This window comes from Drosophila serrata, unplaced genomic scaffold (genome assembly GCF_035046125.1).
Source record: "Drosophila serrata isolate PLE 108 unplaced genomic scaffold, ASM3504612v1 contig_267, whole genome shotgun sequence".
In the NCBI taxonomy this organism is placed as follows: domain Eukaryota; kingdom Metazoa; phylum Arthropoda; class Insecta; order Diptera; family Drosophilidae; genus Drosophila; species Drosophila serrata.
Genome location: NW_028257165.1, coordinates 69,333 through 84,274, shown reverse-complemented (window position 1 = coordinate 84,274; position 14,942 = coordinate 69,333). Strand labels below are relative to the sequence as shown.

The following is a 14,942-nucleotide window of genomic DNA, read 5'->3' as shown; positions in this document are numbered from 1 at the left end:
CTTTATACTCTTAAAAGCGACACAAGTTCGCAATTAAAAAGACGTTTTTTAACTCGTTATTATGTTATTTAAAAATTGGCAAGTTTATATGTCAGTGGACTATAGGTGCCTCATAAACATAAAGGTTTATTACCCACGTCCATATAAATAAATTAATTGGTTTTGCTTTTTGTACTAAGCTGAAAAATTACCCGCTCTAATTATACCTCAAGACTTCTACGAGCGTTCCCAATTTCAATTAGTTTTAATTCTTTGTTTCTTAATGTTAATGTTTGTTACAAAATGTAGTATCCAAATCCTTTGAGTTGAAGGTGCCATTGTCACAATAATTACACCTTGTTAAGAGGTGTTTTTGTTTAATAACAATTAAGCCAGAACTCTACTAATCATTCGCACTCAAACTGATGGAGTTAAAAATACACGCCAGGTATACTATATATTTATGAGCTAAATCAGAAATGCAAATGAAGACCACGGAATCGCGAGTTAGAAAACACCACAGAACACAGAACCTGGGGTTATTTAAATTTTTGGAGGACCACTTTAATATTCACAGCTAGCAAAGGAAGTCTTGCGGAAGCAACAGACAACCACAATGAATAAAAACTGTGCGACTATGAGAAAACCATTTGGAAAATATAATCCAATTTCTCCCTCCGCCATGCACCATAATTTTTCTGCTTACGTCTCCGACGACTGGCTGAAAAATAAAAGAGAAAAAGAAACGAATTGCCGTACATATTTATATTCCATACATATTTATAACGTTAGCCTGAATTGCTTTCCTCTACTCGCTTTTCGGCGTCTTGTTTTTCCAACGTCCAAGCGAAAACTGAACGCGAGTGGCATTGAAACTTCTTGACTTTGACTTGAGGGGGGAACTCAGGCTTGGTGGGGGGTATGTATGTATGTATGTTCTCCGTGGAAGGTTAGGAAACATTTCGGTGTAAACAAGTAGTTACGACAGTGGGCCAACTCCCTTCGCGTGCTGGAGAGCCACATACGTGGAGAAGCCACCTGAACTTGTGGCAATTAGTGTTTTGTCAGGCATTAGAGTGGCTAACAGTACTCAATTATCTTCGAAATCTTGATAATGCTTGTCGGTTTTTGAAAAGTTATTTGAAATATTATTTTCAAGGAAGTCTTGACAACTTTTTAAAACTCTGTTACATCAATAATTAATTAATTTAAATAAGATTTTTAATATTTTATAATTATACAACTTTCTATAACATGTCGTAATCCTGCAGTACCATTCATCAGTAATTCATTAGATTCAGCAACATACCCGTCGGTTTTCTTAACGAATTATCGATGTCGTAACTGTTGAAATAAACATTGTACATCAGTGAAAAATTCATCAACAATTAATCGATGATTCATCAATATTCTAGACCAAAAGTACATCAAAGCGTTTTAGTTTGCTTTCTTAACTTATTTTTTATTTTCCACTTGAATTTGATTCACTTGAATATTATTCGCAGCTAACTGTATAATTTTTGTTTAACTTGTAGATTTTCCTTACATAAAATACTGAATTGCAATGTTTTCCATATAATTCTCTTGATTTCCATAAGCTTGTAGTAGGGTTAAACACAAACCCACGAGGACATGTGAATTTATTTTAATAATTTAACCTTTCTTTCACTTATGGGAACTACAATGTATTGCTAATAACTCTTTTAAAAACTAAAACGAAATGTTATTTCTGTTAGAGAGTGCAGATGAGAGAAATACTCACATGCTGTTTTTGTTGATGAAAGATCGGTGATTTTTAACCATTTTTCTCCAGATATTCATCAACCTTTTTTTGACGAGAGAAAATATAATATCGGTACGTTGATGAATTTGGTCAACAGATAACATGTGATGAAACTACAGGGGAAAAACAGCTATGCTCCTTAATGAAAAAATCTGTAAAAAGACTATATTGAGCAATAACATTAGTATAAGATAGTAAAGATTTTTCTTTTTTTCACTCATCCATATTGTGTGTGGTTGCCGAGGGCCGTGTAATATCATCACTTATATACGACTCGTTAAAAGTTGTATAGGAATTGTTTTAAAGAATAACCCGATACACTTTAAAGACTGCAAAAGCATGCTGATATAGCTTTTTAAATTGTATAGATTTTCTTTGAATTTTTCCCTCTTTCGGTAGTCCTCTCTCATGCTCATTTTCATTAATTTGTCATTGTAATTTTATTCACCGCTTCTCTCTGGCATTATTTTCCCGGCAGACTTGTGCTTAAATCAGCTTTCGGGGAGGCGCTCATAATCAGTCAATGTGCCGTGCAAAATTATACAGCTTTCTGGGTGACTACCCCATTTTTGCCTGGCCTTTTCCCTTGTTTAATCATTTTGTTTTCCTCTTTCTTTCCCCACAGTATTTAATTTTGTCTTATTGCTGTGACAAGCAAGTTCCGCGTTTTACTTTTCCCCCAGCTTCTGCTTGACTTTTTGCATAATTGATTATCTGGCCTCTGACTAGACTTGGAGCTCAGCTCGTGGTAGTCACCGTGGTCATTATCAGCAATTGGGCAGCAATCTTCGCCCCTGCATCATCGTCTTCCCGTTTTACCAGTTTTCGTTGCTTTCCTCTTCTTCAGTTCGATTTCCACTTTTCCCAGATTTTGCTGCATTTGACAAAGACTGTAATTTTACGTTGCTCCACACAAACTATTGAAAAACTTGGCCAAAGCCAGGGAAATTGTATAGAAAGAAAACAAGAAATCAGCCGAACAATACCAAAGTTGAAATAGAGTGGAAAAGCGGGTACGGCAACGGAAAATGTTCCACTGAACTTGAGCGAGAACAACTGACTGAAACTGACAAAGTGCATTCGGTAAAGAAAATTTCGGCAACAGTTTCAACCATCTCAAACTTTTAATACAACTTTTATTCGTTCATTATTTTGTTATTTCGCTTTTCTAAATGATAATATATTCACTACCTATGAAGTACATAGATTGTATAATATTGTGGCAAGCATAAGGAATAAGATTCCAATTCCATCGACTATTAAAAGTCCAGTAAACTCGCTTGACACAGTTGATATAAGTTTTATATCACTAAACACGTAAAGAGTCAAAACTAACACAGTATTTAAATATACCCTTAATTAAGATGGCACAAAGTACAAGTTCTTTCTTAGCTTATTAGTTTTATAGTATTTATTAAATATATTAAATGTACATCATCATATTATATTCTTTTCTCCCGCAATTTAAATCGCTGTTGGAGAACGATTAATTTCTGGAATATATCAGATGTCGTAAGCCGCAGATGCAAAACCACACCACAGTGGTTCAGTAAAGGTTGTCTATTAAAAAGGAAAAAACAGCAGGTGGGTGGCTCCCGCGGTGTGCCAGGAGCACACTCACCTGCTCACACGGCATACTAATGCACCTGAGTTGTATGACAGACTTCCCTTTGACATGTTCTGCGGATGGCGAATCTGCTGGCGAAGGGTAAAAAGGGGGACCAGGCGAAGTGGATAAGCAGTTCTTGGGGGTGACACGTTGACAGTTGGGCCGAGAGTGTCTCCCGGCAAAGGAAACAGGAGCATTTCAAAGATTTCCTGAAAAAAAGTATCCGGAAGAAGTGGAATGGAGGGTAGTGTCAGGAGAGTAATGCTCAGGTATCGAACAGCATTTAAAAAAGGGAATAGCTTGAAGACAGTTTTATCAGACTTTTATAGGTAAACCCATTTTTCACATTCATTACCAAGTAAAGAGAATAGGAAATATTAGAGGGAAGTTAGTATAGAAGGACTTTTTAAGCTTTTCCATAACATCTTCTATTTAAATATATTCAGAGCCACATTGTGTATATATTTCTTTCCCGATCATTACCTGCCACACAATGTGCATTTAATATGTGTACATTTCTGCCAGTTGGACTCATCCATATTTAAAGGCTTACCATATGGCGGAAAAGTGTTTCTGTGCTTGTTGTTATCGTCATTCTGTGTAAATCTCCCTAATGCCATGACATTAAATTAGTCTTTCCCTTCAAATTTTCCACCTGCTCTCTTTCTCCCTCGATCTCGTCGTCTCTTTCTCTCCCCTGAGTAGGTGTTAAGCTGTGCTTAATAAGGACGCACATTACATATGCAAGGCGAGCTTGTACTTTCACCGCCCAAGCTGCCTTCCGCCATTTTCCCGCACTTCTCCCTGTGTGTCCTGGGGAGGACAAATGCTTTGCTATTTCTTTTTTACTCATGTTTCCTGCTATGCACACAGAGAAAATGTACCCATTAAAGTGTGTCAAATTCTGCACTCAAAATATAATGTAAGCGAATAGGTCGGAGTAATTTTTATACCCTTGCAGTCAGAAGTTTGCAACGCATTGAAGGAGTTACCTCCGACCATATAAAGTATATTTATTCTTCATCACCATCAGCCGAGTCGATCTAGCCATGTCCGTCTGTCCGTCTGCCCGTTTCTATGCAAACTAGTCTATCAGTTTTGAAACTATGTAAATGGAACTTTGCCGTTAGTCTTCTATATACTTCCGTATATATGACGGATTGGAGAACTACATAATATAGCTCCCACAGGAATAATCGGAAAATTTTTACGAAAAAAATTATAACTTTAGTTTTCAACAGATTTTTATCAAATTTGGGATATTGTCATTTTGAATTATTCTACAATTTTGTGTAAAGCAAGTAAGTAAAGTAAGAATTATAATTTTTTCAGTTTTCAACAGATATTCATAAAATGTAAGATATATCCATTTTATTTTTTTCTACAATTTTGTATGGAAATTTATTAAGAACGGACTACTATATCATATAGCTAGATATGATATAGATCGTTAGATATAGAGGAAAATGAAAACTGTGAATTAAAAATCTGCAAATACATATAATATGTATAGGTTAAAGAAATGAGGCATTACATTACTGTTTTTTTTAACATAAATATATAATATTTATATTGTATTAATTCCTAGTCATCGAAGTTCTATCTGCAAGGGTATATAAACTTCGGCGTATCGAAGTTAGCTTCCTTTTTTGTTTTCTTTTTTATATATCCATTTCGATGGGGTTAAAAGGACTTTAAGAGAATAAAAAGGTACATCAAGGGATAACGCGGTTGGATTTTTTGGAATAATTTATTTTCTATTGTGTGTACGGCGCAATATCGAAACGATATATATCTAAATAAGTGCGGCTTGAAGAATATTTGGTCTAAAGTATATTTTATTAAATAACATTTAAAGAATATTTGGTCCAAAAGAGAAATACAAATATTTAGAATTTGACTGATGGCAGCTGTTTTTTGAATGCACTATTTCGTGGTGTCAAATATTTTTTATTAAGGATTTTTCATATAAAATATCAGTTCGTTTTGCTCAGTGTAAGCGCTTTTTCATTCAGCGACAAATATGTATGTTGGACTCCCACAGGACTTAATTTGGTATTTGAAACACCTGTGAAATCGGCACCCATTGTTGTTTATCGCCTCTCTTCGCTGGCTTTTGTTGTTCATCCGAACCACACTTAATATCTCGAATAAGCTTAAAGTTTCAGACGACGTCTTGAATTACGCCCGAGGACCAAGTTGAGTTTATTCAGTTGTTTGGCTTTAATGAAAAGATGCCGGGACAAATCTACTAATTTTATTTACATAAAAATCACATCTCCAAACAACTAAAAACAGCGGCAACAACTTTTCTCCATTAAAATGTTTACAAAATTACGAAAATTGACAATTTCCGCTGGCCAGGACGAGAAATGAGAAGCGAGAAGCGAGAATATCCACTTAACAAAAATAATAAAAATTGAAACTTGATGGGGCCACCTCTAGCTCTACCTTCGAGAGGCTCCTGCGATTGTTTCCACTGGCTGCGTGCCGCCTCTCTAACGCACAGTGTTCCAGTTTCTGACACAACGCCCCCTGCCCTTTGGGTGGGTTGGGCTATGGCTATGCCTAGGTGTGGGGGTGTGGGTGGAGGTGGAGGTGGGTGACCTTTTGGCACGGCAACAACGCGCCGCATATTTAAATTTTAATTAAAATTTTCTTCGGGGCTCGCCAACCAGCCCAGCTTTTCCTTTGTGTTTTCCTCCTCTCAACGAGCGGGCGCGTTGCGTTCCCATTTCGCACTCGCGCGCCTAAAAATATGCAAATAAATATTGCCGCTGTTCCGAGCCTCGTCATCAGGGAACTGGGCCTAGAGGATCCTGTTCTGATTTCTGATAACCTTTTGGTTGAGAGCTTCGTGACGCCCCCAGGGGAAAGTCAGTCCGGATCTGTAATGGAAGCTTGTGGTGGTCCCGCAATGAGCACAAATTAATTATCTGCCTCTTGTTGACGTGATAACAGCGCTATTGATAACTAAGGAGGTTTTAAAACCAACATTTTTAATATCAGAAACGTACAAGGAATATTTTATTTAAACCACAACCCAGATAGTCATTTGATATTATGATATTCATTTCTGATACTATTTTATAAAGTGTCCAAAAAGGAATCTGGAAAGATCTTTTGTCTTTAAAATCTGACGTTCTTAAGATGTATTGTTTTTTGTGTCTCATTCTGACCCTTTTCTGCCCACAGATACACTGAAATACGTCAGAAAGTGCACGTTAAAGTTGCTTTTTCAGGCACTTAAAAAGTCCTTACATTTGTTTTTATTTATTGATTCAATTAAGAAAAGAAGAATATATTTCCAATTCGTTAATTTAAATCTGTGTTTTAGCATTTAATCTGTTTTATTTAACTTTCTTCTGTTTTCTTTTGATACTTAATCCTATCATTGGTATTTTGGAATCATTGGCTGAATCACGAATTGCTTATTGCTTTTTGCTTTTTATTGAAATTTAGCCGCCGGTGGTAGCTCAAAGGGTTGAGACGAAAAAAAAAAAAAAAAAAAAATTGAAATTTAAATGTTTAAATTAATGATAAACAAAAAATCACATGCAATAATTACTTCTAAGGGTTCTTTGATCTAAGAGATCATAAAACTTTTTTTTTGGTGTTGGTCTCATTTCACGAAAAGTTTTCTATACCAATTGCGCGTTATACTTTGCACATTAATTTTAATAATTGAACCAATTTTAAATTTAACTACCTTAATAACTACTACTACCACTACTTAGTATCTCCGACTTGCACGTTCGTAATGCACAAACTGAACAAGTTAAAGAATTTTCTATAGTCTTAATGTTACTAATATACTATTATTTTTGATAAATATATAAATGAAATTACGTTTATAAGCCAGTGATTGGGTTCGTACTACTTTTAGACACACAGTTTGAAACACACCCAACTTTGCTTCCTGGTTTAAAATATTGACCAGAGTTTTAAAAAAGTTGCATAGAAATTCGACATATTTCACAGCGTATCCCATTGCCAGGCATTACTCAAAATGTTTTGCTTCGAATCCAGGCGACTTCAGGTTAAAAAGTTAAAGGTATGTGAGGGAAATGTATATGAAAGTGTCCTTAGTCCTCATTTCCTTCAGACTAGCCCAAAACTGCATAAGAAACTTCTCCCTTTTTTTGCAGTTGGCTCCATTTCTTCTGCAACTTGTTCCTTTCCCCCTCGCTGCCTCACTCACGGAAATCTGTTTTCGACTGGTGGAATTTTTTTTTGTTGGTTAACTCGAAACTAAGAGAGGGAGCGGAGGGAGGAAGGAAGGAGGAGCCTGCGTCTGCTCCGGTTGTTAGTTGCAATCCACAAAACCACCAAAACGAACGAGTTTTGGGGGCACTGGTGGAAGCCGGGAGGGGAGAAGCCTCCAGAGAAGCCTCTCAGTTCCAGCCACAATTTGCCATGTAAATATTAATGCCAGGCTAGACATGGCCACAAGAGGAGGGTGCAGGTGCAGGTCCGGGATCCAGAGTCCTCAGTCCGGAGTACGGAGCACGGAGTCCGGAGTCCGGGGAGTATAGCTCAATTTTTCAAAGCTCGTTTCTGTCGTTAGTTGGTTGGCTGGGTTTTAGGTTGCTTTGACTGCAGGTTCTCCGACTTTAGCTCCGTGTTTTTTGGGGCTATGCAAATAATGAATGCAAAATGCTGTTCAAGTGTTGAAAAATCATTGGAGCTGCCGGAGGGAAGGAGAGGAGAGTTCTCCTATTGAGACGCACCAGAAATTCACAATTAATTTTTTCAAATTTATCTTTTGACTCTTTTCAGTTGCAGAATCGAATTGAGTCCAGCTACACACACACATCTCTTCAATAAAATGGATACTCCAAATAAAATATTCAATGGTGAAAGTGAGAATGGTTGACCATAAAATATAATAATGTCTAAAGCAATATAAACTAAAGAACTGCATATATTTTTGCACTCATCGCGTGTTATATATTATACATAATCAAAGGACACGGAGATAGAAAATCAAAAAGTGCTTAAATAAGTATTCACTCCTTTGCGGAGTTTAAAATCACAAGTGACTCTCAAATTAAAGTTAAAAAACAGTGTGTGCTAAAAACTATGCCCAGTCGCCACTAAGAAATTATGGATAAGCGGCTCAGCGACAGTCCCGGAGATTGTCGCGTTACCAGATCCAGCATGACGCCCACTCTGCGTCTCGAGCAGAGTCCCAGGCAGGAGGCCCACACCCAACCGCAGGATACCGGCTCGGCTGCCCAGGCCAGCAAGTCAAAGTCCCCCACTCCGCTGCCCGGAAAATCGCAGGCGGCCCAGCACCATCAGTTCCGAGCTCCGCAGCAGCAGCAGGGTCCCAAGAACAGGAACAAGGCCTGGAGCAAGCGACAGCACAAGGCCGGCGGCAAGCACAACGCCAGCGCCTGCGTTGGCGCCAGTAGCGCTCAGGCAGCATCCGCGGGATCATCTGCCTCCGCGGCCGCATCCCTTCTGCCCACATCGACGTCGGCGGCGGCTGCCCACAAAGCAGATCTTGAGAACATCCAGAGTATTCAGAACAAGAACCAGGTTGCAGGCGGCGGTGGCAGCCATCATGGCAACACAGGAGCCACCCACCATGGCGGCGGAGGAGGTGCCCATCACGGCGGGGCAGGAGGTGGCGGGGGCGGTGGACACCATCACCACCACAACACGAGGCTGGCACAAAACGCAGCTGCTGGTGGTGGAGCAGGAGGTGGCGGAGCCATGCAGCTCTACAAGAAGATGCTGCCCCACAGGTGAGAATTAGAGCAATAAGAGGCATCACGATTTTTCCGGATTTTGATTAAAATAGAACAGGGCCTAGTCAGCTCATAAAGCTAGCTGAAGGTTTCGTTACAGGAGCCTTCTGCTTAGCAAAACGAGCTGTTATGTAATATTCAAGACATATTTATTTTAATACACGGTACCCATAGGGTATACCCTTCGTAACATCACTAGGCGCATCAATTTAGGTATGTCCGCTTGTCCGTCTGTGTGAAACGACAGATCGATCTCATTGTCCATATAGAGCTTCCAAATTTGTTTACAACATTTATATTGCCTCCACAAATCAGAAAAAAACGGGTTCTAAGGTATATTTGAAAGATTTTTAGTTTAGGGATATCAATTAAAGAGATTTGCGCGGAGGTACTAGGAAAAAATTAAGTAAAAACAAGAAAGGAAGCTAACTTCGGCACGCCGAAGTTTATATACCCTTGCAGATAGAACTTCTATGACTTGGAATCTCAACAATATAAATTATATTTATTTGTGTTAAAAAAAAATGAAGTAATACCTGCTTTCATTTCATTCACCTATACATATTATATTTGCAGTTTTACATTCGCAGATTTGCATTTTTCCTCTACATCAAACAATCATTTGTATGGCACCTATACAACATAGTCGTCCGATTTTCATGAAATTTGACACAAAATTTAAGACTAATACAAAATGGCTATACCTCAAATTTGATGAAAATCAGCTGAAAACTGAAAAAGTTATAAATTTAATTGTATTAATTCCTCGATCGTTCCTATGGGAGCTATATGATATAGTAGTCTGATTTTCATAAAATTTTAAGCAAAATTGTAGAGTATAGTAGAATGGCTATATCTCAAATTTATTCCAATTCTATTGAAAACTGAAAAAGTTAAAAATTTTTTTGTAAAAATTTTCCGATCATTCCTATGGCAGCTATATGATATAGTCGTCCGATCCGGCCCGTTCCGACATATATACGAGTGAGAGTATATAGAAGGCTAACTACAAAGTTTCATTCAGATAACTTCAAAACTGAGAGACTAGTTTGCGTAGAAACGGACAGACGGACAGACGGACAGACGGACAGAAGGACAGACGGACAGACGGACAGACGGACAGACGGACAGACGGACATGGCTAGATCGACTCGGCTGTTGATCCTGATCAAGAATATATATACTTTATATAGTCGGAGGTGCCTCCTTCACTGCGTTGCAAACTTCTGACTGAAATTATAATACCCTGCAAGGGTATAATAATAAACATAGGAGTTATTAGATAATTAAAATTCTGTGTATCTTAAACTTCAGCAACATTTGTGTTGGCAACACCATTGGATATCGCTCAACATGTTCCTAGCAACATTACACTTTATTTGACAAAATTTTCTTTAACCGTTCGTCCTGTTTAATTTTTTTTTTTTTTTTTTGATAAAATTGAGCATAATTGAAACAGTAAACTAGCCATGTCCATATCCCTCCTAAATGGCGTTGACTTGTTTTACTAGTCAAATAAGAGATATTTAAAGAAATTTTACAAAAATGTACAAGTGCTTAACATTAAAAATAAGGCTTAACAGTTGCCACAACATGCAAATATGAATATACATATGTATGTAAGTATGTATATGTATCTTTATATTTACGATATCATCCACCCTAACCATTTAGTAGATGCAATAAATTAACCATTGTACTTACTTTTGCAATCTCTTCCAGGGGTCACCATCACCACGTGCTGTGTGCCGGTAATAATGCGAATCACGCCTGCTGTCTGGTCACCGGCTGCAATGGCAGCTCTGCCGGCGGAGTTGCAGCGACGGGTGGCGCTGGCACCGGAAGCGGCGGCGTTGGAGGAGCTGCAGGTGCTGCCGCCAGCGGCGCAGCCTGCAAGGAGGCGCAGAGCTGCAAGGACACCAGCTCGCTCAGCGGCAACAGCAGCATTTCGAGCAGCGCGGCGGCAGCCAATGCGGTGCACTACTGCTGCGGACGCTCCAAGTTCTTCCTTCCGGAGAAGCGGCTCCGCAAGGAGGTGATCGTGCCGCCCACGAAGTTCTTGCTGGGCGGCAACATATCCGATCCCCTCAACCTCAACTCGCTGCAGAACGAGAACACGTCGAACGCATCCTCCAGCAACAACACGCCGGCGACAACGCCGCGCCAGTCGCCCATCACGACGCCTCCGAAGGTGGAGGTCATCATACCGCCCAACATCCATGACCCGCTGCACCTGCTCGACCCCGTCGACTCGATGGAGTACGAGAAGCAGCTCACGTCCCCGATGAAGCGCGGCGGAGTGGGTGGCGTGGGCGGTGGCATGCTGCAGTTGCACCACCGGCAGCACCACCATCGTACGCGTAAAAACCGGAAGCGGAGGCGCATCGATTCCACCAATGCCTCGCACGCCAGCGACGAGTCCGTTGTCGGCGGGGGCGGGGGCTGTGGTGGAGGTGAGTTTCCTGAAGAAACGCCGCTGCCCACGGCCAGCTCCTCGCTGGCGGCGTCGCCAGTGGCAGCGCCTGCGAACGCCAGCAGCGGCAGTTTGTTGCTGAGCGAATCCGCTGCCCCGGCCGCGGGCGAAACAGCGGAATCGGGCCAGCAGCAGGCGCATGTGCGCTCTCCGCAGGCTGCGACAACGGTCACGGCAGAGATGCCCACGCCGACGTCGACCGAGGCAGCGGCAGCGACAGAGGAGCAAGTGGAACAGGCTGCGTCGACGGCACCCACAGCAACATCATCACCGCAGCGGCAGCAACATGTGGCCACTGCCACAGAGGATGTTCCTGCTGCCACCGCTGCTGCAGAGCCACCGGCTGAGCTGCTCCTCAGCTGCTCGGCAGCAACATCGGCTACGCTGGCGGTGGCGTCTACGCTGGCAGAGCGGCGGGCGCAGGCCAGCCGCGATTTGCGCCTGGATTTGTCCAGCACGTGCTACGGCGTCGGCGGCACGGGACTGAGCTTCGGAGGCAGCAGCGTACCGAGCGTGGGCAGCGGCAGCGGAGGAGGCGGCCGAAAGAGAAAAATCAGCGAGAGCAACAATTCGCAAAAGAGCAAGGTGAGTGCGCGTCGAAAGGGGAATGTGAAATGGGGAACATTGAACGTGGAAGATGGAACGTGGCGGAAATGGAACAAGAGTGGGGGAACGCCAATCGTTGTTGTTGCTGTTTGGCAGAAAGTCAATCGCTGTTTTTGTTTTGATTGCTTTTGGCAGTTTGCCGTTTTCTGCTTTCCGATTTTGGTGTTTATGCTTTGACAATCCCGTTTTTGTGTTTATACCGGTCAACAGCGTTTAACTACATTTTAAGTATTTGCGGAAATCTGTGCCAGACTTTTAATCACGGATTTCAAATTTTATGCAAAAATTTAAAAAAGATAAAGCCTTGCGGCTTATTAATTTATTCATCACGAACTTATTATTATTTATTATTTACATTCAAATACAGTCTTTGTCCGCGAATTAAATGATTCCGTTTAAAAAAAAAGATAAAAAAATAAATAGGATATAAAAGCGTATTGACAAATTCGCAAAATCGCTGTGACAGCTAATTACAAAGATTTTTGACAAATAAGTCTGTGACTTTGAATAAATGTATGAAATTAAAAGTATTCAAAAATGGTTAAATGGTTAAATAAACACAAATAAGTATAAAATATTTCTGATTAGTTGGCACAGTGTTATTTTCTTTTTTTTTATGAAATTTTTAATTTTACAATAAAAATATTTCCAAAAGTTATTATTCATATTTGAGGTATATAAATATTTGTCATATTTTTATCGATGTAAGTATACAACGTTTTTAAATTGGATGACTATCAAAAGTTGCCATAAGAGCATCGGTCCATTATTATGATACCATAGATTAATCAGCATGAGTATGTGCTATTATAGTAGGATGTATTTATTTAAACGAATTAGGTAGTTTTTCCAAATGATTCAACTTCAGCTACCCACAGATATTCTCGATACAGTATTATTTTTTGTCTGTATGTACAATGTAACGCTTGTTTCTCATCTACAATTAAAAATATGGTATTTTGGGGACTGATTTTACTTATGTTCCCTAATACTGAACCATAGTTTTAATATAAATGAAATTAATTTAATGTAATTATACCGTTTTTCGCATCTGTTCCGATAGAAATTTCATCGCCATGATGCCATGGATAAGATCGTCAGTCCGGTGGTTCCGCAACCCGGTGCCTGGAAGCGTCCTCCGCGTATCCTGCAACCGAGCGGAGCCCGAAAGCCCAACACGCGGCGTTCGACTTCCTTCAGCGAATCGGAGTTGCTTAGCCCCATTGAGGAAGGGGCACCTAAGCAGTTGCCTCTCATAGAAGGTAAGTTTGCCGATACCACAGAATATAGTTAAGGATAATGAATTGAACTAACGCGTTCTTCCTTGCAGTGGAGATACCCCGAGATGACACGCCAGACTTGCCAGAGCACGGACTGGGTAGTCCGCTAAGCACCACATCAGCGGCCACTTCGCACACGGCTGGTGAGCAGGATTCCCTAGCTGGGACGGACATCAGTATGGTGGAGGGCTCGGCATCACTGGGTCCTGTTCAACCGTCGGAGGCCAACAGCAGTCGCCTGATGCTGCAACCGGCCATGATTCCGCCACTGAAAGTGCTGCCTAAGTTCAGGGCAGATGGGCTAAAGTACCGGTACGGTAACTTTGATCGCTACGTGGACTTTCGGCAGATGAACGAGTTTCGGGATGTGCGGCTGCAGGTGTTCCAGCGCCACGTGGAGCTGTTCCAGAACAAGGACATCCTGGACATTGGATGCAACGTGGGACACATGACCATCACAGTGGCCCGGCATTTGGCGCCGAAAACAATTGTCGGCATCGATATCGATCGAGAGCTTGTGGCTCGAGCCAGGAGAAATTTGTCGATCTTTGTTCGCATTCCCAAGGAGGAAAAACTTCCTGATGTGAAGGCAGAGGCGGCAGGGTCGGACATAAAAGCGGAGCCAAAAACAGAACCTGTGGGCGAAGGGGCTTCGGGATCAGCGACCAAGAAAACGCGACGTGGCAAAAAGCGGCGCCAGTCACTTATCCACCAACCGAATCGTCATAATCATAACCACCACCATCAACACCATCATCACCATCACCACCATCACCACCATCATCATCATCATCAGCAGGAGCTAGAGGAGCTGCAGCATCAGCAAAAGCTTGATGCCCTGCTTGTGAAACCTCACGAATTCTTTCCCATCTCATTTCCACTAACCTACGGAGGCATTCCCCATGTGCCGCCATCGGGCAAGTCACCCAACATCTCCAGCAACAAGAACCAGTTCCCGGCGAACGTCTTCTTCAGACACACCAACTATGTGCTCAAGGACGAGTCCTTGATGAGCAACGATCAACAGCAATACGATCTCATACTCTGTCTCTCGGTGACCAAGTGGATCCATCTCAACTTTGGCGATGCCGGCCTGAAGATGGCCTTCAAGCGTATGTTCAACCAGCTACGACCCGGAGGGAAGCTGATACTGGAGGCCCAGAACTGGGCCAGCTACAAGAAGAAAAAGAACCTGACGGTAAGGATCAATCTTGACATTAGACAGATATTAGTCCATTTATGGCTATTAAAATACCTTTTAATAAATAATAACATTAACCTTCTCCCATTTCCCTTTTAGTCTGAGATCTACAACAACTACAAGCAGATTGAGTTCTTTCCCAACAAATTCCACGAGTATTTGCTGAGCTCGGAGGTGGGATTTAGCCACAGCTACACTCTTGGCGTGCCGCGTCATATGAACAAGGGTTTCTGCCGGCCCATTCAGGTGGGTGAC

At 41.3% G+C, this 14,942-nt stretch overlaps 1 protein-coding gene across 2 annotated transcripts in view; it reads left to right on the top strand.

Moving 5' to 3' along the window:
• The window catches only part of bin3 (bicoid-interacting protein 3), a 43,695-nt gene that overhangs the window by 27,015 nt on the left and 1,738 nt on the right, over window positions 1–14,942 (top strand). For both annotated transcript variants that reach the window (XM_020959302.2, XM_020959301.2), the window contains exons 3-7: window positions 8,151–9,124; window positions 10,850–12,185; window positions 13,270–13,468; window positions 13,537–14,684; window positions 14,787–14,933. In XM_020959302.2, coding sequence (XP_020814961.2) covers window positions 8,478–9,124; window positions 10,850–12,185; window positions 13,270–13,468; window positions 13,537–14,684; window positions 14,787–14,933 — 3,477 coding nt within the window. In that variant the 5' untranslated portion in view covers window positions 8,151–8,477. The remainder of the gene's footprint in view (window positions 1–8,150; window positions 9,125–10,849; window positions 12,186–13,269; window positions 13,469–13,536; window positions 14,685–14,786; window positions 14,934–14,942) is intronic.